At 36.4% G+C, this 17,839-nt stretch overlaps 1 protein-coding gene across 1 annotated transcript in view; it reads right to left on the bottom strand.

The window, feature by feature from the left end:
- The window catches only part of KIF6 (kinesin family member 6), a 153,513-nt gene that overhangs the window by 14,357 nt on the left and 121,317 nt on the right, over window positions 1-17,839 (bottom strand). The window contains exon 16 of the mRNA XM_041477164.1: window positions 11,663-11,713. Coding sequence (XP_041333098.1) covers window positions 11,663-11,713 — 51 coding nt within the window. The remainder of the gene's footprint in view (window positions 1-11,662; window positions 11,714-17,839) is intronic.

The following is a 17,839-nucleotide window of genomic DNA, read 5'->3' as shown; positions in this document are numbered from 1 at the left end:
CCAGACCTTTGAAATATACCTACTGTAATATATACAAAGGATCATGGCTCTTTCCTGATGTTCCAAGCAAAAAGACATCTACATAATTTCAACACTTATGTTTCCTGCTACTTCTGCCTTCTCCTCATTCCCTGCTACTTCTGTTCTCCCCTCTCCTCCTCTTTAGCTTTCCTGATGAATCCCTGCAGTGGCCTCTTTCTGCCCCATGGCTTCTGCTGCCTCACACCCCTCTTCTCTTACCAGTTCAGGCAATTTCAGCTACAGCTGAAGAAAGGAAGCTAAGGCAGAGGTTACTGGCTCACTGTATCTCAGATCTAATGCTAGCATTCTTCAGTACATAGGCTCAGTCCTTTTAAAATAATGGTAGAGGGACACTGAATCGACTGTAAAAGATAAAAAAACCCCATACTATTTACTCACAAATTCAGTTTAGACACCTAAGAAAAAATTCCTTTGGCTATAGCTTTTTTTCCTCTAAAGAGTTTATTTTTATTGTATATATCTTCCTTCCCATGCAGAAACAGAAAATATATATTAACCACACATATACCAAGTACAGGGAGATTAAGAAGCACTGAAAAATCATGACAGCAGCTTTGCCCACGTACATGAAAAAATTTGCAACACATTAAAAGATGCAGTAGAGGTGCTACTGCTAAAATATTAATTATCAGATATAATTTCTGCAACTGCACAGAACACAAAGTGGTATCTACTTTGTTCATTCAGGATTGACTTTCAATTCATTGATTGACAGTTTGTCATATGAAACTCAGCTGTACAGTTTAGCTCTATGCTTTTAGTGCATTAGCTGAGAAGTTTTCATTCAGTTGGAGTGTAATATCACATGCACTTTTCATGCCCCAGTGACTTCTCCTGGGCAACGAATGCAGTTGCTGCAATTTAATCCTGGATAATGCAGCCCCAGGTTTCAGGGGTGCAGGGAGGTATGACATGCATGCTTAGGAAAACATTGGCTCGATGTATACTAGGAGCTTCTGTTGGCATCCAGTTCTGTACAACAGAACTATTTTGGCAGCAGTCAGCAACATGCTGATAAGGAGTATTTCTTTCTTTACATTAACATAACTGCACAAAGAGCTGAGTGGCAAAAATTATGAATCCTAAGTTGTGATGCCTTTTTCAAGAATACTGAGTCCTAAGATGTAAAGAAGAGACTGACAGTGCTACACTGGGTAGGGAAATAGCTGGCAAATTTGATGCTTACTTTAAGGCTAACTGGTTTTGCTTCACCTGTTTTTGCTTCATCTTCATATACAAACCATTTGGTGGAGTGAGCACAGGATATAACTGATACCAGCTGCCTGCATAGAGATGAAGGTGAGCTCTGCATGAGTTGACATTCATATGATAAAGGTTTGTAATTTTTGGTGCTTTTTTCTCATAAAGAAGATTTTAAGAGGCATTTTAAGATATAATTATTTTATTCTAATGAAATGGCCAGTTTTGGAGTACAGGAAGTAGTAAATTTTACTACACATTCCACATGATCAAATCACACAGTACCAGAGAGAAATTGTAGCACCTGCTACATGTAGCACTATTTCAAAGCCGTGTGGAAAGCATGGATGAAACACGCTATTTTTAGAATGATACCAAGTGTTATCACCATAGTTTACTGCAAACTGGCAACAACCTGAAATACTCTGGCAGATTCTTGTCTACAGTCAGAAAATTTTGCAAGAAACTCTCTGTGACCCTGAACTTTATACTCTCTGGGGTGCTCATATATTTCTCAACCTGAGTGTATCCTGGAAGTCAAACTCCTAGGGATTTATTGTCTTGTGCCTCAAATAACATTGTGTCTTGCCCTCCAGCTGTACTTTTGCAGTCAAATATTTTCATTTTTTTCACTGGATAGTCTTGTGTTTATGTACTTAAATTTATAGTCACTTGAAGTAACCAAATTTAGAATTGACTTTAGTACCCCATTAATATATTTACTGCATTATTTATCAGCTTTGCAGCTTTTGGCAAACTCAAGCATTAATGCTTTCAAAATGGAACATATGTTGTAAGTTGATTTTTTTTTAAAGGAATACCTTTAAAATCTATCATTATTCAGGATCATCTTACAAGTAATTCTCCTCTTTTTCTTTATATTTCCCCAGGGCCATGTCAGCCTATGTTTGTCACTGGGCACCACATGTGTACCTTATACAAAGATAAGTAGCGACAATGTAACTCAGGAGAAGATGAAAATATCCTAATGTCTGGATGAGTTTATATTGTGGGTTTAGAGCAATTTACATAACCCTCATGTAATAGATTTTTAAAATTTTTAGCCAGTTTGTCATAGAATACACTGAAACATGCTGCTCTATTTTCAGCATTTTACAACTTAACGGATGTGCAGGGGATTAAGGACGTATATTTTATTGATTTTGATTTTGATCACTGAATTTACTAAAAGGATCCATTGGTATGCTGCTTTTTTTTTTTTTTTTTTTTTTTTTTTTTTTTTTGTTAATTTTTTTTTTTTTTTTTTTTTTTGGTAACATTGCATTGCTTATTGTTTTACTGGCTCAATACTGGCTCAAACTAACTTCCAATGTACACCTGGCAAGCAGAGCTATTTTTCCCATCTCAGTGAGTTGTTTTTCCTAAATACAGTCACATTTCAATTCCCTCAAGTTTCTTCTTTGAAACTAGTAATCTATATTTTTCTTCCTGAAAATACATGGTATACAAAACAGGAGGTGTTACCTTCATGTCAGCTATACTTAAGCCATGCAAGCTTCTGCAACCATCATAGCTAAAAATTCCCTATTGCTTTCCAAATATACAATTAAACCGGGGGAATAAAAAGCAACAAAGCAGCTTCGAGTTTAATATGTTCCATACACGCCAGTTAATCTAGTGAAACAGTAACATAGCTGGATCTTAGCCAGGAACCCCCTACTAACTCAGATTCTTGACTAAACTTAATAAATACTTTTTACCATTTGATTACATGTGATTCCTCTTGCATCATTTATCTTGTTCATATTAGATAAAATCATACCTGATATGTTTGAATGATCTTTCTCTGCCTCCCAAGAAGGGGTGTGATTTATCATCCATAAGCTTTGAAGTTTTGTAAACATTAATTTCTACAAAATTCAAGAGCTTTCGTGGAAAAAAAAAAATCTCTTTTCTAAGCTTTGTCATGAGACATAAGGAATACGCCACCACTAATATCCAGACTGCAGTTCAATGAGCACCACAACTTTTGTAAAGTAATTCCTAGTCAAGAGAAGGATTTCACTGAGAATAATATAGCAAAACTTTCCTAAGAATAAGACATACCTAAAGGTGCAGTCACAATGAGTGTCACAGATTACTGTGCATGAACAACATACACAGGCATGGGCAGCAAAGTCTGTGCTTGTAGATCACATTTAGGAATGCAATGCACATAGCAACTGTGGGATTAATTCAATAGGCCTAGTGTTTTCTAAAAATAAGGCATGTTTTACCTGCATTCTGCATAGAACTGTCTATAGGCACAGAACTGTACTGAGGTTGTCAGTACAAATGCTCGTGACAATGCACAGAAACATTGATTCTGGACAATACACTAAACTTATAGCAACGCCATTTGAAAGAATATTAAGGAAAAATAAGCATACATGCTTATCCTTAACTGCATCTGTTTCAGCTGTGTATAGGTATAGATGGGCAATGAAACTGATGTTTAACTTCAAGTTAGACAATAAATGAGGTTTTGACCTTGATTCAAGAAGTGAATTCTAACCAAACAAATGTATATGGCTGTACGAGTCTGAACAACTTTGATCTTTCTGCTACTTTCATCTGCAAGAGAGTAGAGAGATGGAAAACGTAAAGGAAAGACATCATTATTGGTGAAATCCATGTATTATGAGCATGAGGTTGCACTATAAATTATTTAGTTTAACTCTTGGCTCAAATAAAACAAAAGATGTTGGGCTGAAGCTCCTCTATCATGGATCTGATTTTTTTTCCTATGCAAATAGCAGAGAGATGTGCTAAGACCCCACTTCAGTTAAGTGTAGAATAAAGACAAAAGTACTACAGAAAGTTTAGTTTCCACTCTCCCACATGGCTACTCCACTGATCCTCTAAAACAGTTTCCTAAATGTATTTTTAGATGTTGGTGTGATGTATGAATTTTCCAGAAAATTTCTGAAACCACAACTACAGGATTTAATGTCACCAGGAATGTCATTCTTTAAGAAGGTTAATTTTGATGCTGTTTGGTGTTCTGGCATGCATAGTAGATTAGGGCCATGTGCAACTTGGGCAGTAGTAGGGACCAGATTATGGTTTTGGGACCCCCTATCCCTACTGGTCACACTCATGTCCCACATGGAGTGCCATGCTTTTGCTGGTTCTCCCATGCACATACCTGCTGGCAGCAGAACAGCTGGGCTGTCTGTGCTGTGCTACCAGCTCAAGAAGGTACAAGAAATATAGAGGCATTTAGGGAGTTCTCATAACTCAGTTCTTTCCTATGATCTGTGAAGGAAAGGACGCTGGGCTTGATGCTCTGGTAGCTGTTGGCTGAATTACATTGTAGTGTGTACTGAGAAGAGACAATCATGACATATCCAGAAGCAATTACAACTTAACCACAAGATTCTTATCTGGAGAAATTATATCCATCCTGTGCACATTTGTGGGATATTATTAGATACTTATTCTAAGTAATTATTTATTTTGATCTCAAATATGCAAACATTTTTCAGTAAAGAAGGGATGAATTAATTTCCTTTAGCTATTTCAGCAAAAAATGAAATGGCAAAAGCTTTTAACCAGACCTGCAGGTTGTTCTGAAATGCTGGATATCATCCTTGCCATGCTATTTCATTGTTCACCCCTTGCCCTGTCATTTATATAATCGGCTAGATAGAAATTTCTACTCTAGGTCGGACCTTGAAAAACTCACAGAAATACAGATGTGAAAGAGCTCCATTTGCTGTTTACAGTTCATTAGATTACAGAATTTGTTATTACAAAGAGTTTTCATGGACGAAACATTGACTGAAACAGCACTAGTCAAGGTGCCCACACACTGGACACACCCGCTGGACATGGCTAGAAAAAAGAAGCCTACAGCACTTTAAACTCTGTATTATTCTTAGTTACATTTTTTACCAGCTTATTAGAGCCAAAAGAGAGACACACTCAAAGATATACTGAAGATAAGCAAACAAGCTTAGGCCTAGAATCTATAGTCTGTGTGCACAGAACCAGAATTATTTTTGGTTCACTCCACCTCAAGTCCTATTTTAGAGTCATAGAATCATTCTGGTTGGAAGGGACCTTGGAAGCCTGTCTGGTTCAAAATGCTCAAGGTTTGGTGAAAACTGAACCAGATTATGTTCAGACATATTGTGAAAACTCCATGAACAGAGATCCTGCAAACTTCTTTGACTTTTTCAATGTGTAACTACCCTCACAGAATGTTATATCTTATCTTAATAGACCAAACCAGAGAATTGAAAGCTTCATCTCCAGATTCTGTCTTGTTAGACACCAGAAGGAGTTTCTAAATAATAATACGACTCTCACTGAACTTTTCATTATTTCAGAAGAAATACTTACTACAAGAAAGCTTACAGAGACCACAAGCTGTTCCAAAAACAGAGAAATGCCAAAGTCAATGTCAAAAAGCTGAGTACTGGGTAGCTGTGCTATAAGTTCATGACTCCTAATAGAAATATCACTTGATCCAAAAATGTCTTTGCTCTTTTCTGAGGTCTGATCACTGGATTTGAGTGGGTCACATTGGAAACTTAATAGGAACACAAAAACAATCTCAGAATTTTCCCTGTTCAGGAGGACATATTTGCAAAGAGTTCCAGTAAAAAATTCTCTTTCTGGAAGACAAACTGAAAGAGAAGACTCATGCCTGCCTCTAGAATTTAACCTTGGACATAGTAAATCCTGCTAAAAAAAAAAAAAGAAAAAATACAGCAAAAAAATAAAACTACCAAACACCTTAGAAGGACTGGAGAGAAAACCTGTGGAAAGAAAGATCTGTGTGAGACTGAGGCCTGAAGGGACAGGTGGATAAAGTGTCTTCTCATCAGAACACACTCCTACAGTTTTAAACTTAGTTCCTGTGTAATACTGGGAAAACCCTAAAAAAACATTACCTAAGAAGAAACCTCAAGTGCTGTGGTAAGGACATCAGGGCAGCTTTCTAGCTGCCGCTTCTTTGGCTGATTGTGGCTTTTTCCCTGATTGTGATCATATTTATAGAAGAACTTGGTAGATACAAAAAAACCCCAAACTCTTCAAGAGCTTATAGTTTCAGCCATAAACTATGCTGATTTGAAGCACAAAATAGCATGCAAAACCAAGAGAGTAAATTTGTTACAGTGTGTAGGTTCACAGTTACCAAAGGATATAATCTAACAACTTGTAATGTCCAAACCACTGCTTATATATATTTCCAAAATTAATTGTCCCGAACTGTTGCAAGCATTTGATTAAAAACTACTTTGGTAAATATTTCTAAAAGCACCTAATATATTACAATAATTGTACAAAGCAAATTCAAAAGCATCTGTATCTTTGGCAAAGTAAAACTTGTTAATAAAGGCAAAGAGGTACTGGTTTTGAATTTTCATCCAGTTGTGCCATTGGTATCTTTTTCTTTGCAACAATGAAAAATCAACATCCCTTTTAGCAAGCACAATCTTACCAACCTTCTATCACGCAGAATTTCTATTTCCTTTGAAATAGACTAAAGAAAATAAACTCATCCCTAAAGAAAATGGCCTTGATGCCACTAGAGGTCACCCTAGGAATGAAAAGCAGTGTGCTGCATGTGCAAGAACTTACACAAAACCACCACTGCTGTTTGACATTTCAAGCACAAACATACAGAACAACATAATACACAGAAAGATTGTGACTATCAAAATTGTGAATTCCTAAGAGAAATCTTTCTCTTATTCTGAGGGTATTGTATACTGACTACACTGCTCTCTAGCATATTTTAGCACTTGGATACCTGGTAGTACTGAGGACATTTCCTTATCTCTTTGAAAAAAAAAAAAACCAAAAAACCAACCAAACAAAAAAACCCCCCAAAAAACAACAACAACAACAACAAAAAAAAAAAAAACCCCAAACCAAAATCAAAAAAAAAAAAAAAAAAAAAACCCCAAACCAAAATAAAACAAAAAACAAACAAAAAAAAACAAAACAGGGGAAAAAAAACTACAACAACAACAACAACCAAAAAAAAAAAAAAAAAACAACCAAAAAAACCTAAAAACCCCCAAAACCTCAAAAACCCAACCAAGCAAAAAACCAAACCACCACCTCCTTGAAATTATGGACTTCAAATTATTTATCTAAAGTGCTTTATTTAGCCCATACATATCATTTTTCATCACCAAGAATGATGGTCTTAAAACAGGCCATCTATTATTCTCCGTGGACTATGTTGGATTTGTGTGGGAAAACACAAACTGCCAGTTTCCTCAGCTTCTGTCATTTTATGATTGAAAACACTTGTGTCTCTTTATTTCATGGCATTAGTACAGATCAAGACTCTTCTGCTTCATATGAAAAAAGTTTAATATCATCTCAGTTACAAAATGCAAAGCAGTGAAAGAAACCAAGCTCATTTTATTCAAATATGGATTTATTTAAAGAACAGATTAACTCTGATGTAAACCAGCAGTTTGGAAGTGCTATGTGCTTTCCATTCGCACAGATCATAGCAGATGACTTCAAGACAGTCATAATTATTGGACTAATCAATGTTATATATGTCTAGAAGAGGCTGCAATGGTTCAGAGAGGACTACCATACACTTTCTGAACATGCCTTATATCCAGAGCAGGTACAAACCATGGTGGACCAGCATTTCTAGTGGCATGAGCAACACTGGAATGGTTCAATGACTGGTTGGATGGAACTTTGAGCAACCTAACATAGTGAAAAATGTCCCTCCCCATAGCTGGAGGATTAAACATCTTTTCCAACCCAAATCATTCTGTGATTCTGGGATCTGACACTGGATGACTAGGAGCAGCAGTTCCCCTTTGTAACTTTTCTGATATGCAGAAATTTGTCAGACAACATATTTGCTTCTCAGTGTCAGATATGTGGTAGTGTCAACATCAAAGGATTCGAGGAATCATTGCTTGAAATCCTTTCCTAAGACTGGCTGGAATACTCCTGCAGGAGTCCCCTGATGCATTCATTATACAGCACTGTCTGTCCTCTGTGCTGATCATGTTCATTCATTTCTAGACAAGGAAAGGTGAGTAAGCAGAATGAAACATGCTATGAAGAAACACACATCAAGGAATGAAAAAGGGCATGGACTGATACTAACATCTTTACAACAGGCATCTAGCTTTGAAAATGTAGGAAAAGATGGTACAGATAAAGCTGTAAAGGGAAGAAAGTTAAGCAGGAATTTTCCTATATTCGCTTAAAACCAAATACGTGTTACCAATCCAAATATAAAAATAGCATGCCAAAATCTGTGCTTGCAGGCATTTGCCACACCAAATCAAATGCTGGCATGCATTTTCAGGGATTGAAACATATCTGTTGTTTCTGACTCACCTCGTCATTTATTTTTTATGAGGAATCAGTTTTTCAAGGGAATTCTGCTTAAAAAAGAACTGGGGAACAGCCCTTTGAATAACATGAGAAATACAGAATCTTATTTCTAAAATTCAAGTCACAAAACCTGCAAAAATGAGGGGGTTTTTTATTGGTTTGAAGTTTTTAATAAAATATTGATAAAACTTAATATTGAAATCTGTACAAGGGATGCAAATTCCTTACAAAGACTCACATATTTCCTTTTTTTTTTTCCATTTCAAGTAGCTTTATAAAGACAACAGAGTTGGACAGAAATTTGCTCCTAACAAACCTCCTCAGAAGCAAAAAGTTTTTGCCATCAGGCTCTGCATTTTACAGAAATACTACTTTAAAGCATCATAAGATAATGCTTCACTAGAATAAAATAAAACATCAACTTTTCTTCTAAAACACTGCAAACCCCAGGGAAAGCTTTTCTTTCCATTCTTTTCTCCCATCTTTTCCACCCTGAAGCATGTTTACGACCCAGTGTTTTTGCTGTCAATACTTAGGCAGTGTGCACATTATTTCATTTTAAATACTCCTGAAGTGCAGTTACACATGCAAAAGGAGCTTTAAATCCCACCTAAAAATGCAGTGAAGTGTCTTACTCTGAAAGGTTTCCATAAAGATAACTAAAATTATTTATTTCCATAATAAGGTAGTTTTCCAGATAATAAAGATGAAAGACACACTGAGATGAATCCTTGCAAATTTACATAAAGTGTTCAATGTTTCTGGTAGTGCACTGACAAACTTTGAAAATCCCTTGTCTCTGATGATACCTCCCATCTATTAATGTTTTAAAAGGGATAGCTAAGAGCAATGGGTTGAGTAGTGGTGTTTTCCTTCAAAAAGAAATCCACATCTTAAGCACAGGCATAAGGGAAACAGAACTACACTCTTTCAAATCACATTAGAATAGTTACTTGCAGAGTTTTAACCATAAAATGCTTTAAGTTAAGGGGAAGAAAAAAAGGCAGCTGGAAGATGTTACTTAACTTGGTTTCTAGTTGAAACAATGGTGTGTTTTATTTCATGTTGGGATTTCAACAGACCCTTAATTAGACTTTTGACCACACATTTAAAAATATCATGATTTAAAAATATCTTGATGACATTCTGATCATCAAGAAGTTCCTGGGAGTCTTGGCACCTGTTACTCTTTGAAAAATCATTCATCCAGAAAGGCAGGCAGGCAGGCAAATAATACTCTCCAACTGACAGAATAAATATTAAGCTTAAATATCCAGAGTATTTAAAATAATAATGTAAATACTGGAAAATACTTTGTGCAGTCCAGATTTAGTGAGAATAAGCAGACAGCAATGCTCAAAACAAAAAGGCAAAACCACAAAGGTTGCCTGCTATGAGGTGAAACACTAACAGAATATTCATACTGTGAATGTACAGCTGGTAAAGTCACTGCTATGGCACTTTCTAAGGACATGAAAAATTATACCTACCAATGTTATGAGTAACAGCTTAGCTATTGAAAACAGCATTTGAAACACAATTTTTCTATGTAGTAAAAAAAGTCAGTACAAAACCAGATATTATCATTCAGATTGAAACACACATTCAGAATATATTAGTTCACTTTTCAAACCATTGAATAAGGAATTCTCATAAACAGCACTGCTATGATTCATCTTAATGTAACTTGAAATAGTGTTAAAAAATTACTAAATAGATGGTATTCAAACCTGGAGTGAATTAAAGAAAAAATGCCATGTTATTCTGAAGATAGCACCTTTAAATTGAACTTCAGAGGAGGGAAGGAGAGATCAGGGAAAGGGAGGAGTTGGACAGGACTCCTAGCCATCATCTAGTCCTCTTCAGCACTGACCAAAAGTGAAAGCATACTACTATTAAACCAGGGTGCTCAAATACTTTTAAAACAGTCAGGTATGGGACATTGATCACCTATCAAGGAAGCCTGTTCTTGGTAAAGCATCTTTTCCTAATATTACATCTGAACCTCCCCTGATGTAGCTTTGAACCTTTCACATGTGTCCTGTCACTGGATAACAGGAAGAAGAGATCAGCAATTTCTTCCCTCCCTCTTCTCATCCTTATAAAAGTCAACTGAGTTTGATTCCTGGGCTTTATTGACAGACAAAATTATTTTTAGTGATGATTTTTAAATCAAAATAAAAAATTATAAAGGTGTGAAACAATAACATCATCACCAAAGCTTGAGATGCATGGGTATATTAGAAACAGAAACAGTTTTGTTATTCTGAAGTAACTTACTCACCTGACTTTTGGAAGAAAAGATAGTCCCCAAATTTTCTCTCTCTTATTAAGAGATAATTGTTCTTTATGTTATGTGTACATAGAAACACACATATCAGCTGCAATCTGGTCCAAGTTAGCTCCATCTTTTACGTGAAGTAGGTCCATGAAGGTATGTTTTGGGATTCTTCTATGGAGGGGAGATCTAAACTGCCCCAGCGGTCTTCTGTCAAATCTTGGCTGAAGTTTACTGTCCCCAAAGTGGAATTCTCTTATGAACACTCCTAGGCCATTTCAGTACAAAGTCAGCGAAATCAGCTTAAAGCATCTTAAACCAAATTTGGATGACTTTACACTTTTGTGAACAACTTACACAGACAGTTTTAGCTTTACAGCTGTGTCAAAAGAAACAGCAAGAATAACTTCTCAAGAATAACTAGATGTGAGAGAAATGAACTGTATATGCCTTCAGTCCCCCTTGGAATGAGAAAAATTAAAAAGAATGTTAGATTGTGGCAACATGGCTACTAGCTTAGCCTCAGGACAACTCAATGTCTGTTAATAGGAATTGAGGTTAGACTAGTCAGAAACCAAACTCCCAGATCTGTAAGAACTGGGTATTATTTTTCTCACCACACATAAAATTAGACACCTTTTGAGTCAAAATTCAGGCAAAGTTCACATGTTCTTTGTGGCATGGACTATTGTAGAAATACTGTGGCAAAAAATCTGTCATAGAAAATACAACCTGCCTCCCAAGAAGATTCAGCCCTGGGAGAAAGCTTGTCCCTGTTGTATCATATCTGAAATGTTACACTCTTACCTAGAGCTGCTCTCTGTATCTGCCTCTGGATTATCTTTCCTTTCAGATGGTCTGTAAAATACACAAAATGCAAATAATTAGAATTAAAAATGTAAAAAATCAATGAAATCATTGCACATTTCCAACCATTTAAAACTCCCAGTGCTGCTGGCCAATTTTACAGGTTTTTTGTGATCCATGGACAAGTTGATTTCTGAGTTCTGTCCTTCTCTCTACTGCAAGTAAACAAGTGGGCACAATGTGATTCTGCATATACTGAGACTTAATTGTCCAGTAAGAAAGACTGAAAATTAAGCATTTACTGTCAAGCATTTTCACAGGATGATGATCTCCTACTGCTAGATACAAAAGAAGTCCAAATGGGACCAGAGGACATATGGAATTCCAAGTATTAGTTCAAACAGACTAAAAGGCACTACGAGATAGTAGGTCACTAGTCCACCCCTTTGACAGTGAAAAACTAATTCCCCAAAACCATTTTTTTCTTGTCTGTCATGTTCAGTTTTAAATATCCCATGTACCAGAGTGTTGTATTGTGCTTTTTGTTTTATTAGGTTTATGGTTTGATTTGTGATTTGGTGGTTTTCCTTGGTGCTGTTTTTCCTTTTGTCTCCGCCTTTTTCCCATTTATGTCGTCAGCTAGTTTCTAGTTTCTATTTCTCCAAACTTTACCCATTTATTGAAACTGTTCTTTCTCCCTTGGAAGTTTATTGGTTCACTACTGTTATTCCCTGCCTAGGTTTTTTACTCCCAACTCTCCTGATTTGTTGAAAGTGGGGCCTTCCCCTGACTTTCTCCTGAGATATAAGTCTTTGTTTGCCCCTTGATTGGGGCCCAGGAGAGGAAGAAAGGGGAAGTTTACCATCAAATAAAGTTTCCCTGGGACCCGTGTGTGCTGCCTGTGTTTTATATTGCGCCGAAACAATTGACAACTGGGATTCAACGGAGCTCCAGGGGGAAAACTGCCTCCCCCCTCTCTTAACATCAGCTAGCCGGGGAAAGAGAAGCAGCACCAGAGCTTCTGCAAGTTCTACTACTGTCCTGGTTCTGGCTGGGGTTAACTTTTTCAGTAGCTGGGAGAGGATCATGAGGTTATTCTGTACTACCTCACGTCATTGCTGGGGGCAGGGTAAAGGGACACTTCTCAGGAGAAGGTCAAGAAAACATGACAGAGGGAGCCATCCTATATTGTCTAATATTGAGGAGGTTTTTTGTGTGAATTGTTTCTTTTCCTGCACTTTCTGTCATGAACATTATTGCTGTTACTGTTCACTTTCTTGTCTCATTGCTGTTTCCAGTAAATTGTTTTTATCTCAGCCTGTGATCTTTGCCTTTCTTACTTCCAATAATTCTCTCCAACCCACCACAGCTGGGAAGGGGAGGGGAGAATGGGGCAGTGAGAGACAGCACTGTGTGGTTTGGAGAGTCTTGGTGGGGCACTGAGTTCGGCAGTAACATTCCTAAATCACAGGAACTGCTCATCAGGACTCACTGTGTAGATGTCATTGGTTTTCAATCAAAAAAATTAACCAATTCCATTATCTCAACATTCCTAGTTAGACTCCCATGCCCCATATAACTAATTTTTCATCCTTCTTTTATCCATTTCCTACCTGATCTACAACAATGGGCCAGTTTCCCAATTATTCAAAACAATAATTAGGTTACCACATGGGAAGCCATTATTCAAAGACATTAATGGAACTAATAAAGGAATAACATAGCCTTAAATATGGAATTTCAGCAGTAAATGTATTCTGAAGGGGTATGGGATTATTTCTCAAGTTTTCAGATTAAGACCATTTCTAAGCAGAGGTTTGTTCATAATATTTACTAAGCTGTAAATCTGGATACCAGGGAAAGAAACAAAATCCATGCTGGATTCACTTTTTTTCCTCCAGATCTGTGATCATCTATATCATATTAGTGTGCATTTTGAATTAAAAATATCATTTTGCTTACAAGTGAAGTCTTATAGAGTAAGCTAATCAGAGGCAAATTAACTCATTAAAAGTTGGCAAATGCTTAATCAGAGAATATAAATAAATATTTAAATTCACAGGTCATGAGCATTAGATTGTTCTATGAGCACAAAAGGACCATAACAAATCAAATTTCTTTGGAAATGATGAGAATAGTTGTTAAGTATTTAGTAGCATTATAGGAATTGTATTATTTGAAATACATTGCAGTATAACAGTCAAGTGTTGTTGTTTTGAATGTGTATAGAAAACAAACAAAAGAAAATACTCTATGTGCTCTTCAACTATAAAATAGACATAGAGTTGTATTTTTATGCAGAGGAAGTTTTATTATTTTAAAATTATTTTAATTAAACCAATGACTTTTTCTGTAATTAAAGTTACCTGTAAAATTAGGAAAATGTAATCTGTAAAATTAGGAAAAGCCTTCAGCTACTGAGAAACAGGTTAAGTGAAGTAGCTAACTTCATCTAACCCTGCTATAAAAACAAATAAATCCTCCATCTCAACTATACTAACATTCGACCAAAAAACCACATTCAGTTAAATGAGTTGATTCCTTTAACTATAGAAAAAGCACCCTTGATTACTAATTTTTAGTGATAAAAACCCAGTTGAATGATCAACATTCTTGCTATTTGTGCTTTGAAAGCTCTATAAAGCAACTCAATTTATTTCAATACTCAATGAAATGGGATTAAACATGCTACTTTTCCCTCAAATTGCTTTTTCCTATTCTGACTGTTTAGATCCTTGTATTCTATGGCACTGTTTCACACAGTGTGATGTTACTCACTCCATATTGAGCCATGAGACAGCCATGAAACAATCTGTAGTAATCTTGAAACTCATTTCAATGGATTAACAGAGGTGCCTCAGAAACAATCTATACATTTAACTTTGTGTAAGGGATCAGAAACTCTCTTAAGCACTGTGAGCTGCAAAAGCCAACTGCCACTGTCATTTGAAAAAAATGGTTCCAGTAGGGACAACAGGCTTTTCATCAAGAGCCACCTGAAAATAAGGGTGACTTACAGTTCTCAATATGTTCAATAAATGTGTTATATCTCCTTCTTTAATGTTGCTAGAAACAGATCATCAGCAATCTAGATGTTTTGCATTTCAAGTGGCAATGAGGCAAACCAAAAAAAAAGCAGGCCAAACAAGTCAATGAGAGTAAGATCAAGCAGATAGACAGCAGCTTGCCATCAGTACAAAAATGTGGAAACACAAGAACTGGATTTTAAATTATCATAGCCAAGAGGCTTGACTTTCAATTACATAGAGTTTACTCTGAGCACAACTGGGATAGAAACCACAGAGGCTGCAGAAGCTCTATTTGTATTGTGAGCTTTATCAGACCATTCAGCAGTGTGAAACTATCCCAAATGTTCTTCTCTCCCTTCATTCTAGCCTTTGTAAACGTCTGCTCCATCCATGACATGGATCATGACGTTGTAAGGAAACTTCTATTTGGCAGCTTTGTGAAAGAATGAGAAGCTTGAATCAAACTACCTGTAATCAGAGAGGAACCAAAGAAACCTTCTCCGCCGACTAGAAAAATAAAACTCCAGCCTTACTATTCTTCTAGCAAAAGAGTTTTCTTTTTCTTCTTTAAATATAAATAGAAAGTTTTTGACATTTATCCAATTCACATAGTTCAAACTGCCTTTTTAGGGCAGCAAAAACTGAACTTCATTTCCCAGAAAACTTCCTGAGGAGAAACTGAAATTGTATTATGGGTAAAGTAGACCAAACACGAGCTCAGATTTGAGGAACGTGGTACTATCATGAGGCACCTGACTATAATTCCATACCAATACTTAACTAGGCAGATATGATTTAATCTTTTGATTTGTTTTAATCCAATTTGAAATTTGACAGTTTGTTTAGATTTCATTTGGGGAAAAAATGTTTTCACTTAGAAGCTCTTACTTTTGACAAACCCTTAAGATTTTCTGTATGTGTTTTTGATTAAAGTAATCTTGTTTTGTTTTCACTATAAATACTTGTGGGGGAGAATGAATGTTTCTGACCTGCTCTACTTTTCTGCGTCTGAGAACACCATTACCCCAATGCTAGGTTAGGAGTTCATAAGTGACAGAAGCAGGGGATGGTTCCAGTACTGTTGCCTGCACAAATCTTCTCATATAAACAAAAATAAGATTTCAGTCTTAAGTTCTGCCAGTTCTACAATCTTCATAAGCACAAATATATACCCAAAGAAATATGAAGAATCACATTCTCATAAAATACCCTACCATGTCTTCTGATTCTAAGTGTAAAGTTGTGGAAAAGGTAGTGCTTAAATGTGGTTTGCAAAAATTGAATTTAAGATGTGGAGAACATCTCTCAACATATGGCTAATTATATTTTCTGAAGTTTCACCAAACAAGAAGCTAAAAATAGGTCTATAGCTGATACCAAATAATTTTTTCCAGCAGAGTCATTCTTCATCTGGAGATAACGGTCCCAATAAAATGTTGACTGCTGCAACTCCACATGTTTTGGCAAGAAAAGTAGCTTTGTGGAATTTAAGAATTCACTCAGCATGCAGCCAGCTGTCATTAAGGCTGTGATAAATCTGTTGGTTTTGGCCTGCATTTCTGGAGACATGTAGGTATGGAAAAGAGATGAGCCGGTAACAGAGAATTTCGGCTTTGTGACAGGAGACAAAAGCAAGGAGAGAGATGGAAAGGATAAAATGGAATAGAGAAATCTAATTAAGAGTGATGTAAAGCAGAGGAATGTATCCCATTTGGTGACTAAATAGGACAGAATACATAACTTGAATAATATGGCTGTCCTTTAACTGTGCATTGTTCCAGACTGTTTAATGGATCTGAAATTATCTTCCAACGTATTACAGACAAGGAATGCTTTGACCTGAAGCATATGCTTTAGGACAACACAAAAGTGAATATGTTACAACTTAAAATCCCCACTGATTTTAAAAAGTTTTTTTGTTTTGTTTGGGTCCACGTTACAGGTTTTAAAACTTCTGTTTTATTAGATCCTCAATATAATACTATTATAAGGTTTCAAAGACTGCTAACTCAAGAATTGACAGGCTAAAGCCTTTGTCAATGACTTCTCATCTCTTGTTATTTTTTCAGTATTTTTATATTATTTTACATTTTTCAAGCCTGCCTTTATCTTAATGCATCTTTTTGTCATGGAGATCCTGAAACCTTCACACCTCAAATAGGATGCTGTATATTTAATTTTCTTCATTGTTAAATCATTTTTGGTGTTACATAATATACCTAGCAGAACGTCCACCTATGCATCCAGGGCATCTGATTCCTGGAATTCCCCCCTCCAGGGACTTTGGGTCCCTAATCACACTATATGGCATTAGATGTTGCTTTTTTCCCCCCTGTTTCTCACACTGCCACACCAGTCAATAATCTGCACAAGAAGCTGCAATGAAACACAGCTGGGACAGCTGACCCCAATGGACCAAAGGGATATTCCACACCATGTGGCATCATGTTTAGATAAGAAAAAAAGCTAGGAGGAACAAGAATTCCATTTGGAGTGATGATATTTGTCGTCCTAAGTCTATTCACTATTAGGAGTGAAGGAACCCTGCTTTTCTGGAGATGGCTGAACACCTGGCTATCAGTAGGAAGTGAAGGAATTTCTTATTCTGATTTGCTTATTCTGTTTGCATACACACATTTTGCTTTACCTATTAAACTATCCTTATATAGTTTTGAGTTTTCTTACTTTTACTTTTCTGATTCTTTCCCCAGTCCACCAGAGGGGAGTGAGCAAGTGTGGTGCTTTTTTGCCAGCTGGGCTTAAACCATGACAGGAAATAAGTGGGGGTTTTGTTTGTAATGCAATGCCCTCATATTTGCTGTTGGACTCAGCTACCACCCAACTATGAAAACCAACTCAAGAATCTGAAACTATTAAATCTGATTCATGAAGTTGCATGCATCCACTTGAATCAGATAAGAAGTCCTGCTGAATGAGCAGAAATTAAAGATGCATATTCAGCAAATAATCACTCAAAGAGGGGAGCAATCACATAACTTCCATGAGCCTTGTACAGATATATTTTTAACTGTGCTTGAGATTAGAGTTGTAACAGCTTACAAAGTATTCCTGAAAGTAGGAGACATTGAACCCAAGCATAGATATTCAAATGGAACAATTTCTCAAACTGAGAAGACTGTTAAACAGA

Source organism: Pyrgilauda ruficollis, unplaced genomic scaffold, assembly GCF_017590135.1.
Source record: "Pyrgilauda ruficollis isolate IOZ18807 unplaced genomic scaffold, ASM1759013v1 scaffold4, whole genome shotgun sequence".
Lineage (NCBI taxonomy): Eukaryota > Metazoa > Chordata > Aves > Passeriformes > Passeridae > Pyrgilauda > Pyrgilauda ruficollis.
This window is presented reverse-complemented; position numbering and strand designations above follow the sequence as displayed.